A 14,653-nucleotide genomic window follows, 5' to 3' on the forward strand; every position below is an offset into this window, starting at 1 on the left:
GCACAGTGGTTGAGAGTCCGCCTGCTGACTCACAACAGTGAGAGGCCCACGTACCGCAAAAAAAAAAAAAAAAAAAGAACACTCCCTAACACCGTATACAAAAATAAACTCAAAATGGATTAAAGACCTAAATGTAAGGCCAGACACTATAAAACTCTTAGAGGAAAACATAGGTAGAATGGACATATATACACTACCAAACGTAAAATAGATAGCTAGTGGGAAGCAGCCACATAGCACAGGGAGATCAGCTCGGTGCTTTGTGACCACCTAGAGGGGTGGGATAGGGAGGGTGGGAGGGAGGGAGATGCAAGAGGGAAGAGGTATGGGGACATATGTATACGTATAACTGATTCACTTTGTTATAAAGCAGAAACTAACACACCATTGTAAAGCAATTATACTCCAATAAAGATGTCAAAAAAGAAACAAAAAAAAAACAAAAAAAACATAGGCAGAACACTCTATGACATAAATCACAGCAAGATCCTTTTTGACCCGCCTCCTAGAGAAATGGAAATAAAAACAAAAAGATGGGACCTAATGAAACTTAAAAGCTTTTGCACAGCAAAGGAAACCATAAACAAGACCAAAAGACAACCCTCAGAATGGGAGAAAATATTTGCAAATGAAGCAACTGACAAAGGATTAATCTCCAAAATATACGAGCAGCTCATACAGCTCAGTATCAAAAAAACAAACAACCCAATCCAAAAATGGGCAGAAGACCTAAATAGACATTTCTCCAAAGATGATATACAGATTGCCAACAAACACATGAAAGGATGCTCAACATCACTAATCATTAGAGAAATGCAAATCAAAACTACAATGATGTATCACCTCACACCAGTCAGAATGGCCATCATCAAAAAATCTACAAATAATAAATGCTGGAGAGGGTGGGGAGAAAAGGGAACCCTCTGGCACTATTGGTAGGAATGTAAATTGATACAGCCACTATGGAGAATAGTATGGAGGTTCCTTAAAAAACTAAAAATAGAACTATCATATGACCCAGCAATCCCACTACTGGGCATATACTTTGAAAAAACCATAATTCAGAGTCATGTACCACAATATTCACTGCAGCACTATTTACAATAGCCAGGACATGGAAGCAACCTAAGTGTCCATCAACAGATGAATGGATAAAGATGTGGCACATATATACAATGGAATATTACTCAGCCATAAAAAGAAATGAAATTCAGTTATTTGTAGTGAGGTGGATGGACCTAGAGTCTGTCATACAGAGTGAAGTAAGTCAAAAAGAGAAAAACAAATACTGTATGCTAACACATATATATGGAATCTAAAAAAAAAAAAAAAAAAAGGTTCTGAAGAACCTAGGGGTAGGACAGGAATAAAGACACAGATGTAGGGAATGGACTTGAGGACATGGGGAGGGGGAAGGGTAAGCTGGGACGAAGTGAGAGAATGGCATGGACATATATACACTATCAAATGTAAAATAGATAGCTAGTGGGAAGCAGCCCCATAGCACAGGGAGATCAGCTTGGTGCTTTGTGACCACCTAGAGGAGTGGGATAGGGAGGGTGGGAGGGAGACGCAAGAGGGAGGGGATATGGGGATATATGTATACATATAGCTGATTCACTTTGTTATACAGCAGAAACTAACACAACAATGTAAAGCAATTATACTCCAATAAAGATGCTAAAAAAAAAAAAAAAAAAGAACAATGCTCAGAGTCAGCCAAAACAATTCTGATTTAGTTGGTCTGCCATGATACCTCAGGGTGTCAGTATTTTCTGAAGTCTTCCCAGATAAGTCTAATGTATGACCATTGCTGAGAGTCACTGTTTGAATCCCTCCCCAGAACATCTGACATATAGTTACCACTTTTATCTTCTAAGAATGTCACCTTCATGAAAGAACTCCCATACTCAAAAGTTATTCCCCTCAGCATCAATATTAAACTTCTGACTAGCTCCCCAAATCTAATTATTTGTCCCTGTTCTCTAAGTAAATAGTTGAGTGGTAAGGGGTATGGCTCCAAGCCCCAGACTGCCTTTGTTCAGATCCTGGCCCTGGTACTTACCGTGTAAACTTGGGAAAGTCATACAATTTCTCTGTGCCTCCGTTTTCTCATCTGTAAAATGGGAGGAATAATACTACCTATATCATAGGGTTAGTGTGAGGAGTAAATCGGTTAATATAAATAAAGTGTTCCATCAGTGTTAAATATTATCGTTACTTATCCAGCTTTACTCCCCATTACATTTCAAAACAAATTCTTATGGTAAATCATCCTCATGTTAAATGCTAGGCCTCACCTTTGTGCTTTTGCACATCCTATTTCTGCAGGCTAGAATCCTCTCCCATTCATTCATTCCAATACAAGTGCAAAGAATGTGTCCCCTTCCTCCATATCCCAGTTTAATTTCTCCCTACCACCATGAAGACTTCAATGAATACCTATAAATCACTAACCTCTCCCTTTAAAAAAACATTCCTTTGGCCACAGGGTAGTTTATTATAAGAAATGTAGCTGGGAAGTAATGACATTGGCTCTGAGTTTGAATCCTAGATCTGCCAATTGCCAGCTGAGTCATTTCCCAAATCTGTAACTCCATTGTTAGGATTACTGTGTGGATGAGGTGGCATAAGTCATATGAAGCATTAGAACAGCAAATAGCAAGCACCTAATAAATGTCAGCTCTTGTAATATATATTTGTTGTTTATATGTTAGTCTTGTCTGCACGCTGCAATTGAAGACTTCTTGGGGTAGAAAGTTTGAACTTCCTGAAGTCAGAAACCACATCTCATTATTGCTATTATAAATTCTATAGCTCACAACGTGGTAATGACCATCTATATCAGGTGATCTGTAAGTACTCAATTAAATTTTTTGCATAATTTGAGAGTATAATTCATTTTAAAAACTTGGAAAAACACTTTTGATAAATGGAAACAGATATTCAACAAAACAAGAATGACCCAAATAAAACACAGGCTGTAGAGAAGATTCTAAGAAATTGCATTACTTTTAAACATTCAATAACAAGTTTCTATCGGATTCAACTTCTGAAAGGCCACTTCCAATAAAGCCTTTTATGTGTCTAAAATCCTTTAGATTTTTCTCATTTCCTAAAAAATAAATACCAAAATTCTCACCCTGACATTCAAAATCATCCATGGCCTGACTTTGACCTATCTTCTAATCTTATCTCCCATTGTCCCCCTTTATAAACTTTATTATTCCAGATAAATAGAACTGCTTGCTCTTACTCATATGTACCCTGTGCTTTTCTGCCTCACGTAACCTTTAATATTTTGTATGACAATATTTTCAAAGAACTCAATATAAAGTTTGTCACAGGAACAAACAGTGATTGCTTGTATGGAAGTACAAACTTTAATTTTGAACTTAACTTCAACTTATGAGCATTCATTTCTCCCTTACTACTATCACAATAACAGTCTTTGACTTACAGAAAAACTTGGCCATCATTTCCCCAAATTATGTCACCCTCTAAATGCCAAAAGCCCCTGCCATCCCCACCCAAAAGCTATAAGTTTGAATTACGTTCTCCAAGCAGATCATGTAGAGCCCAAAGTGCACAAGATACCAATTGAATAAAAGAAAAAAAATTAGATCTTCTATTTTACACTTATTCTTTATCTTCTTCACTTGAATTTCTCTTGTAGTATATGCCCCATAATTTATAGCATATATTCATAGAATACATGTGTGTATATATGTGTGTGTATGTATATATATATATATATATATATATATATATATACACACATATAAAATTATAAATACATTTGGGATGTTTGCTCAAAATTTGTTTACTACTGGTACCTACAACAAGAAAAGTTTAGAAACCACTGGTCTAGAAAATTAGGGCTTTCAGAAAATCTGTGGGTTAAGAAGTAGAGGGTCCGAAGCAGCCACTTAGTGGACCTGAACACCATGTACTGTTTATGTAGGATAAATATGTTTTAATTTCTAACCAACTTTCAAGAAAATGTTGAAATGTAACTGGTTTGTAATTGGAGTTAACAAAGACCTGTTTTAGATTTATTTAAAATAAGGAGTTTTGTCCTAACATTAAAATTACTACAGTAAATATTTCATCAATATAAAAATTTCATTTGGTAAAACCTACAAGTATTTACTTCAGTATATATATAATTAATCATAATAATTCAAAAGAGCTTTTATTGGCGCCAATAATGTGATGTTTTCAAAAGACAGGGTGACAAAGGATAAAAAGAAAAAACAGGCCTAGAAGGTAAGACTGGCCATGGACCTAGACAAGCAAATACTACCCTGGGAAACTGTCACTGCTCACATTAAGTAACTAAATGAAGTAAATGTTCTCATAACAGTCACTATACTTAGCAATTGTTTTTTTAGCTTTCATAAATAAAATGACATACTTAACGCAATCCACTCTATTATGGGCTTTTGAAGAAAGTGTAATATTTCTATAACAAACTAAGTTCTAAAAGTGAGAAAAGGTTTCATATCATAATAATGCATTTCCTTTAATACCAATGCATCCTATAAATCCTTCCTCTATAGGATAAAAGACAGGTACACAAATCTTGACTTTAATCTGATTGATTCTCTACAATTTTTCTTGCTATCGTGTTAACATAAAAATCCAAATAAGCAAGCATCTCTAACACATGATTTAAATTCTGAGCTTATAGGTTGCATGCAAATCCATTTGGATTTGCATAAGATTATAGAAATATGCAGGTCAAACTTTCCACAACATCTCTCACCTATTATGACTTACGGAGTGGCTGGGGAAGTATATACGCATGGCTCAGCTTTGTCTTTCTTCTTCAAGATGGGGTTAGACTCAGATCATAGAGAAAACAGGGAAAAGAGACAAAAGGAAGGTTTTCTTTTTTTCTTTGGAAACCAGTATCATTATGCCCAATAAAACTGAAAGAACATAAAGAAACTACGAATTCATGTGTTAAGAGGGTCTAACAGTGAGATCATCACAATCCATAAGCGATTTAGCAAAGCATTTCTTCCCTACACAGGCAGTGAGAATGAAACACCAATGAATATCAGGGCAAGAGCAACAGGAAGCTTGACATTTGACACTGGCTAAATCTGAAGATAGGATAACACATAAATCCTATGCCTCTCAGGTACACAACAAACTGGCAAAGACAGACGCATTGTCTTCTTTCCCCCCTTACTTACTACACTCTGGCTTCCATTTTTCCCAAGTTCTTCCTCTGAAATCTTGCTCAAATTATCTAAGTAGTGGTCTGATATTGTGTGGCACAAATCTTCAAAAGAATAATCCTTTTCTTGACAGAGCTTTATTTCATCCAAGAGTTTTGATAATTCACCAGTCACAGTTTCACCTGTAAGAAAACAGTAAATTTTTCAAAAGTTTCAAGAAAGAATACTGCTAAAACTTGATGTTAAACAATAAAAATATAACTAGTATGGTGCTAGAACTCAAAATATGGCAAACAAGATTAAGTTGTCAGAAAATTTATTTTGCTGAAAGCAAGGTACTAAATCATAATTAGTACAATAATGTTAAAAGACAAAGAGAAATTCCAGTTTTGCCTATTTTTATTCTTTCTCAAAATGGAAATAAGTATTGAAGGTTTACATATATGTAGTACATAAAAGCATCTGGAATTACAATTCCTAAGGCTTCATTTACTACAGCATTTAATCTTCAGTAGTCTTTTATGGGCATTATACTTCACTGACAGAATTCATTCAACAATTCATTAACAAATTTGAAATGGTGCTGGGAGCCTACTTCCTAGGTTCAATAAAAAGAAACAGAACATATTTAAACAAATAATTATGTAAGTAATTAATAAATTATGATATAAAGGGACAACAGAAGGAACAGATATATAATCTGCATCAACTGTCAACATGACTATTTTGTAGGCTGCATGCAAATATTCATTTTTTTCTAATTATTCTCAGAAAGGAACTTCATCCCAATAATTCATTCTGAAAAAAACCTAGCAGTTACAATCCATATATAAATATTTTTATTCTACATTAAAAACATACCTTAGGAAAAATAAGTCAACTGTGAAATACCCACTCCATGTAAACTTCATGACAGCAGGGACTGCTGTCCCTTTGATCACCACTGTATCTCAGGACCAAGAATACTGCCTGACAAATAGCAGGAGCTCAATAAATGTTGACCGAATAAATGGATAAAATATAGAGTATAACTTATTAGACCTGACATTTTCACAAGTATGAGCCTTTTTGTACATATAGGACAAACATAACAGTTTAGTACATAGCAGACTAGTATCATTTCAAGGGTTTTACAATTAGCTACTCACTTTTGGTCTTCTGGGAAGGAGACTCAACAGGAGATGAAATATGTGTTTCTTGGGTTGTATCTTCCTGTATGTGTGCTTCAAGGACTGTTGATCTTCCCACGCCGTCTAAATATTCTGTGTATATAAGTTTTTGGAATTACATACTTGAATTCATTTATTTAAAAAACTTTAACTTTGTTTTACATTTTTTTTTTTTTTTTTTTTTGCGGTACGCAGGCCTCTCACTGTTGTGGTCTCTCCTGTTGTGGAGCACAGGCTCTGGACGCGCAGGCTCAGCGGCCATGGCTCATGGGCCCAGCTACTCTGCGGTATGTGGGATCTTCCCGGACCGGGGCACAAACCCGTGTCCCCTGCATCGGCAGACGGACTCTCAACCACTGCGCCACCAGGGAAGCCCTACTTTGTTTTACTTTTGATGGTCATTTTTTCATTTATTTCTTTATATCCTAAGTTTTTAAAGAACTTCAAAAAATCAAACAAACTGAAAGAACTTCATGATGAGCTATTAATTTAAAGCTTTTTAATTAAAACAGAAAAGATATTTTAGAAGAGACTCATGAATACTTTTTCTGAAACTAAATTTTTGTCACAACCTTTCCTTAACATCCTCAGTTTCCGTAAATATATCCTACCTGAAGGTTGAAAACTCTCTGAATGATGCTTTGAATAGACTTCATCCCTAAACAGGGATATCAAATTCAGATGGATATAATGATCAGTCAGGTAACATACATGCATGAAGTGGGATAAGTTTAATTTATGATGGTGTTGTAATCTTGTAAGATAAGCACAATTGCGTATTGAACTTTAGTTCAACAAAGAAATAATGTTCTTCCCCATTCTTTTTTTATTGACATTTATTTTATTTTTTTAATTTTATTTCATTTCATTTTATTTGGCTGTGCCGCGTGGCATTCAGGCTCCTAGTTCTGTGACCAGGGATCAAACCCAGGCCCTGGCAGTGAGAGTGCAGAGTCCCAACAACTGGACAGCCAGGGAATTCCCTATTATTGACATTTTACCTTTTTTTTTTTTTTTTTTTTGTCCCACACTCAGCCTGTCTCTCATTTTTCCAATTCTGATGAGGATATAATAATAATAAAACTTAAATATTGCTTACTATGCACCCAGCAGTGTTCTAAGTATTTAATATAAATTAACTCATTTAATCTTCACAAAACTATGACACAGGCACTAGTACTATCTCAGTTTTAAAGGTGACAACTAAAGGGGGAGGATTATTAACTTGGCCACGTTCATTCAGCTAATAAGTGGCAAAGCCAGATAGTTACAAGAAGCATCTCACTTTTCTCTTAATCATAAGAAAATAGCATCTGAATGCAGGGATAAATGTCGATTAACATTCAACCTCAATGTAACAAAAAAAAATGGAAAGCCTGCAGAGCCTGGTTAACCAGAGAGCAGATGCCCCATCTAAAGTTCGGCAATGAAGTAAAACGAAAGCCTGCATTTTTTTGAGAAACCCAAACTGGGGATTTAGCTGAAATCCTAGATTTTTAAATGCTGAAAGCTAATTCAATTTTTACAGAAACACAGTGTGAGCCAAAAGTATGTGATCTAAACAAAACATATCTGCTACCCGCCAAAAGGCATTCAGCCCACAATGGATGGTTTGTTTACAGCCTCTGGCTAAGGGGTTAAATCAATACTCGCACTTCTTTATTCCAAAGGAACCCCTTCTTCTTGAAATTCACTTAAGAAACTTTGTGCTATCATGCCAACCACTTTTGTTTTCATACTATCCAAATAGTTTCTATCTAAGAGCAATTCTACTAGGCAAATTCTAATAGGAAAAGAAAGCAACTTATGGGGTTCTATACTGAAAATTTCTGACTCAGGCAGTAATTTTATCTACTATAAATTGTCTTTACTACAATAACAAACTTTTTCATAAGACTTAAAATGTACCAGTGATTTGGGACTTCCTTGGCGGTGCAGTGGTTAAGAATCTGGCAGCCAATGCAGGGGACACGGGTTTGAGCCCTGGTCCAGGAAGATCTCACATGCTGCGGAGCAACTAAGCCCATGTGCCACAACTACTGAGCCTGCACTCTAGAGCCCACGAGCCACAACTACTGAGCCCACGAGCCGCAACTACTGAAGCCCGAGCACCTAGAGCCCATGCTCCGCAACAAGAGAAGCCACCGCAATGAGAAGCCCACCACACAGCAACGAAGAGTAGCCCCCGCTCCCTGCAACTAGAGAAACCCTGCACACAGCAACGAAAACCCAATGCAGCCATAAATTAATTAGTTAATTAATTTAAAATAAATAATAAACTGTACCAGTGATTTGAAAAGCAGGAATGCAGAGAATATAATGTGTTCACATTCTAAAATTTGACAATAATTTTAAAAATTCAAAGATGTCACAAATACTCCATCACAAATTGGCATACCTAATGAATCTTGACCATTTAAAAGAACAGACATTTACTCCTATATAATAACATTTTCATCTAAGTTGAACCAGTGCAATATGTTAGAAATGTCTGTAATTATGTCATGCCCCCTTTTTAGTGGATGACATTTATTTTGCTTCTCCTGAGAGACATATTATGCACAAGTCTCAGTTTTTTTAAAGTTCAGTTAGAGGCAAAAATCCAATATGAAATACAAACTGCCTAGAAGGGAAAGACTTCTTTAAATACTGTATATATCACTCTTTTATTTTTCACTTTTCATTCAACTTGACTTTAATTTGAATTAATATGACGAGCCATACTTGTATCCGCCTCTGATTTATCTCTATATGTGCTTGACTTGCAATTAACTTCTTTATTGACAAGAAAATTGTAGGGGTTTGAACTTCCCTGAGAGGTTTCAGAAGTAAAGAAAGAAAAGAACATAATGACCTCCTGTAGTGCATCTATTCTTTTCCCCTCTTTGGGCTTTGTTGACTCCTGTATCTATTATGCATGTCTCCTGCTCAACATGGTTTTAATTCACCTATCTCCTTGCAGGACAAAGCTGCTCTTCAGCTTCTCAAATGATATCCATTGGCACCCATCCCACCTCCCTCTATTACATTCACAACCAATCTGTAACAACTGTAGGGGATAATCCCCACTGAACAGTGCAGGAGCTAAGTGGAAAGGAAAGAACAAACAACTGGATTTTTAAGGGAACATGTTACATATCAGGCCTAATCACCAAGCAGAAACGGAAAGCACTTAAATTTAAATTTTTCATAAAATTTTTAGATCAAATGGGGAAGTATGTAATCCTGCAAATGAAAAAGTAGCACCTCGGTGGTTGTCAAACCTTCAATAGGCCTAGTAATTGCAACTAACTACAAATGTACTTAAAATGACCTTTATCAAAACCAAAGGCTGGCAAGACTGAATTATCTTGTACTACTGGATTTGGTAGGAAATAATCTGTATTCTTTCAACTAAGTACAATTTTGTTGTTGTTAACCCAGCATTTACACACCAGTTCTACCACTTAGAATAGGACATATAAGTCCGAGCAAGTCACTTAGCCTCTTGGAGCTTCAGTTTCCCTCATGTGCAAAAAGAAGAATAACGATATCTGACTTATCTACCTCACAGTTATAGAAAACAGACAAAATAACAGAAAATCCCTGAAAACTCTTAAAGCACTATTCAAGTGTAAGATAATACCTCAGCATCATCACTTTACAGTCCTAATACCTTCAAGTTCATAACTACATATTTATTACATGTGTTTAATTAAAAACGCTTTTTAATATCACATAAGTAAAAAAAAGTTTAGCTTTTAAAAAATTACTGAGCAGTTGAAAAACCGAAATAAAACATTAAAAGGTAGTAATTATTATTGAGCTTAAAAGTATACCAGAGAAAAAAGCAAATAATAAGTTCATTCAAAAGTAAATGTTAAAACCCAAGAGAAAACTAGGACAGTTTTAATTTAATCTTAACTGTAACGCAAACTCATCCATCATTCAATACTCTTTACCTTGTAAGAGACTTGCAATCTGGAGAGATTTCTGAGATGGATGTTCTTTCAGAATGTCTAAGACAGTTCTACCTAAGCTATCTTTTATGTTGGCATCAATTCCTGAAAGAAAAAGAAAAACCCACTAGATGTACACAAGTGGGGTATCATTAGAAGATACAGTCAATACATAACTGCTCTAATTTCAAAAGTATACAGACCAAGTACTTAAGGTGATTTTTTTAAATTAAGACACACACACACACACACACACACACACACACACACACGATTTTAGTAAGAAAGAAGGTGGGAGACCACTGATGCCAAAGATTAGGAACATTCTTGATAATGAATTAACTCTTAAAGGGCACTGATCCATTCATTAATATTGTTTTTTCAGATTATAGCTAATTGAGGTTATAGCTAGTTAACTAATGGTAGCCTATCAAGCTGAAAAATATTACTGATTTAGAATTTAAATTCCTAAAGTATAATGGTCATTTTATATATTCTGTATAATATGGTAAAAATAAAAATAATGTACCATGTAAGTAGTATAAGAACAGTCTTAGAATACTTTAGTATTCACAAAAGTTGAAAAAGCAGGATTATTTTGAATTATTGTCCAAATACAAATTCAAATATTTAATATTTATTTATGCAAGATTATATTCAATGTCAGCAACACTCATCAAATACCTGGTGAGCAAACTTCTTAAAGTTTGTAACTGAAATACCTTTGGAATTATTTTAATTCTCAAATGTTTATTGTAAAGAGATTTTATTGTAAAGAGTATAATGTAGCAAACAGCAAAAAGTTTATAAACTTCCCAAATATCTAAGCACAAACAAAGCCAGGTTTCAGGATCTAGCCTCAACAGTTAGTTCATTATAATAAAATTATTAGTATTTGCTTAAATTTTTATGGAAATGTGTTACCTGCACAAATTTAATTGGTTGCCTCATTTATTATATCATTGTGTTACATATCAAAGTTACATATACATGAAATTTTAACTTCACGTAAGAACAATCACAATGCAATAGTCTGCCAATACTTTTCATTTAACATTTTTACTGAGGAAAATAAACACACTAAATATAGTTTAAAACACAAAAGACTCACGTCAGTTGTTTACAAGCATAAATTTGTATCCATGCCTTATTATTTGAATATTATTTTATTTATTTTTGTATACAGCAGGCTCATATTAGTTATCTATTTTATACATATTAATGTATATATGTCAATCCCAATCTCCCAATTCATCACACCACCACCACATCCGCTCCCCACCGCTTCCCCTCCTTGGTGTCCATACGTTTGTTCTCTGTATCTGTGTCTCTATTTCTACCGTGCAAACTGGTTTATCTGTACCATTTTTCTAAGTTCCACATATATGTGTTAATATACGATATTTGTTTTTCTCTTTCTGACATACTTCACTCTGTATGGCAGTCTTTAGATTCATCCACGTCTCTACAAATGACCCAATTTCATTCCTTTTTATGGCTGAGTAATATTCCATTGTATATATATGTACCACATGTTTATCCATTTGTCTGTCAATGGGCATTTAGGTTGCTTCCATGACCTGGCTATTGTAAATAGTGCAACAATGAACATTGGGGTTCATGTGTCTATTTTTTTTTTTTACATCTTTATTGGAGTATAATTGCTTTACAATGGTGTGTTAGTTTCTGCTTTATAACAAAGAGAATCAGTTATACGTATACATATGTTCCCATATCTCTTCCCTCTGGCGTCTCCTTCCCGCCTACCCTCCCTATCCCACCCCTCTAGGTGGTCACAAAGCACCAAGCTGATCTCCCTGTGCTATGCGGCTGCTTCCCACTAGCTCTCTATTTTACGTTTGGTAGTGTATATATGTCCATGCCACTCTCTCACTCTGTCACAGCTTACCCTTCCCCCTCCCCATATCCTCAAGTCCATTCTCTAGTGGGTCTGTGTCTTTATTCCTGTCTTACCCTCAGGTTCATCATGACATTTTTTTTTTCTCATTTCATATATATGTGTTAGCATACGGTATTTGTCTTTCTCTTTCTGACTTACTTCACTCTGTATGACAGACTCTAGGTCCATCCACCTCACTACAAATAATTCAATTTATTTTCTTTTTATGGCTGAGTAATATTCCATTCTATATATGTGCCACATCTTCTTTATCCAGTCATCTGATGATGGACACATAGGTTGTTTCCATCTCCTGGCTATTGTAAATAGAGCTGCAATGAACATTTTGGTACATGACTCTTTTTGAAATGGTTTTCTCAGGGTATATGCCCAGTAGTGGGATTGCTTGGTCATATGGTAGTTCTATTTGTAGTTTTTTAAGGAACCTCCATACTGTTCTCCATTGGCTGTACCAACTCACATTCCCACCAGCAGTGCAACAGTGTTCCCTTTTCTCCACACTCTCTCCAGCATTTATTGTTTCTAGATTTTTTGATGATGGCCATTATGACCGGTGTGAGATGATATCTCATTGTAGTTTTGATTCGCACTTCTCTAACGATTAATGATGTTGAGCATTCTTTCATGTGTTTGTTGGCAGTCTGTGTATCTTCTTTGGAGAAATCTCTATTTAGGTCTTCTGCCCATTTTTGAATTGGGTTGTTTGTTTTTTTGTTATTGAGCTGCAAGAGCTGATTGTAAATTTTGGAGATTAATCCTTTGTCAGTTGCTTCATTTGCAAATATTTTCTCTCATTCTGAGGGTTGTCTTTTGGTCTTGTTTATGGTTTCCTTTGCTGTGCAAAAGCTTTGAAGTTTCATTAGGCCTCATTTGTTTATTTTTGTTTTTATTTCCATTTCCCTAGGAGGTGGGTCAAAAAGAACCTTGCTGTGATTTATGTCATAGTGTTCTGCCTATATTTTCCTCTAAGAGTTTGATAGTTTCTGGCCTTACATTTAGGTCTTTAATCCATTTTGAGCTTATTTTTGTATATGGTGCTAGGGAGTGTTCTAATCTCATACTTTTACATTTACCTGTCCAGTTTTCCCAGCACCACTTACTGAAGAGGCTGTCCTTTCTACAATGTACATTCCTGCCTCCTTTATCAAAGATAAGGTGACCATATGTGCGTGGGTTTATTTCTGGGCTTTCTATCCTGTTCCATGGATCTATATTTCTGTTTTTGTGTCAGTACCGTACTGTCTTGATTACTGTAGCTTTGTAGTATAGTCTGAAGTCAGGGAGCCTGATTCCTCCAGCTTCGTTTTTTGTTCTCAAGATTGCTTTGGCTATTCGGGGTCTTTTGTGTTTCCATACAAATTGTGAAATTTTTTGTTCTAGTTCTGTGAAAAATACCAGTGGTAGTTTCATAGGGATTGCATTGAATCTGTAGATTGCTTTGGGTAGTAGAGTCATTTTCACAATGTTGATTCTTCCAACCCAAGAACATGGTATATCTCTCCATCTATTTGTATCGTCTTTCTTTCATCAGTGTCTCATAATTTTCTGCATACAGGTCTTTTGTATCCTTAGGTAGTTTTATAACTAGACGTTTTATTCTTTTTGTTGCAGTGGTAAATGGGAGTGTTTTCTTGATTTCACTTTCAGATTTTTCATCATTAGTGTATAGGAATGCCAGAGATTTCTGTGCATTAATTTTGTATCCTGTTACTTTACCAAATTCATTGATGAGCTCTAGTAGTTTTCTGGTAGCATCTTTAGGATTCTCTGTGTATAGTATCATGTCATCTGCAAACAGTGACAGCTTTACTTCTTCTTTTCCGATTTGGATTCCTTTTATTTCCTTTTCTTCTCAGATTGCTGTGGCTAAAACTTCCAAAACTATGTTGAGTAAGATGGTGAAAGTGGGCAACCTTGTCTGGTTCCTGTTCTTAGTGGAAATTCTTTCAGTTTTGAAACATTGGGGATGATGTTGGCTGTGGGTTTGTCATATATGGCCCTTATTATGTTGAGGAAAGTTCCCTGTATGCCTACTTTCTCCAGGGTTTTTATCATAAATGGGTGTTGAATTTTTGTCAAAAGCTTCCTCTGCATCGATTGAGATGATCATATGGTTTTTCTCCTTCAATTTGTTAATATGCTGTATCACATTGATTGATTTGTGTATATTGAAGAATCCTTGCATTCCTGGAATAAACTCACTTGATCATAGTGTATGATCCTTTTAATGTGCTGTTGGATTCTGTTTGCTAGTATTTTCTTGAGGTTTTTGCATCTATGTTCATCAGTGATATTGGCCACTAGTTTTCATTCTTTCTGACATCCTTGTCTGGTTTTGGTATCAGGGTGATGGTGGCCTCGTAGAATGAGTTTGGGAGTGTTCCTCCCTCTGCTATATTTTGGAAGAGTTTGAGAAGGATAGGTGTTAGCTCTTCT

General features: G+C 35.5%; 1 protein-coding gene across 5 annotated transcripts in view; it reads right to left on the reverse strand.

The window, feature by feature from the left end:
* ANKS1B (ankyrin repeat and sterile alpha motif domain containing 1B) overlaps nt 1-14,653 on the reverse strand; it is a 1,179,755-nt gene that overhangs the window by 960,752 nt on the left and 204,350 nt on the right. For all 5 annotated transcript variants that reach the window (XM_027107272.1, XM_027107271.1, XM_027107270.1 and 2 more), the window contains exons 6-8: nt 10,300-10,401; nt 6,338-6,451; nt 5,205-5,371 (exon numbers count right to left, since the gene is read on the reverse strand). In XM_027107272.1, the coding sequence (XP_026963073.1) occupies nt 5,205-5,371; nt 6,338-6,451; nt 10,300-10,401 (383 nt within the window). The remainder of the gene's footprint in view (nt 1-5,204; nt 5,372-6,337; nt 6,452-10,299; nt 10,402-14,653) is intronic.

Source organism: Aethalodelphis obliquidens, unplaced genomic scaffold, assembly GCF_003676395.1.
Source record: "Aethalodelphis obliquidens isolate GAN/ISIS:26980383/991018 unplaced genomic scaffold, ASM367639v1 scaffold8, whole genome shotgun sequence".
NCBI lineage: Eukaryota > Metazoa > Chordata > Mammalia > Artiodactyla > Delphinidae > Aethalodelphis > Aethalodelphis obliquidens.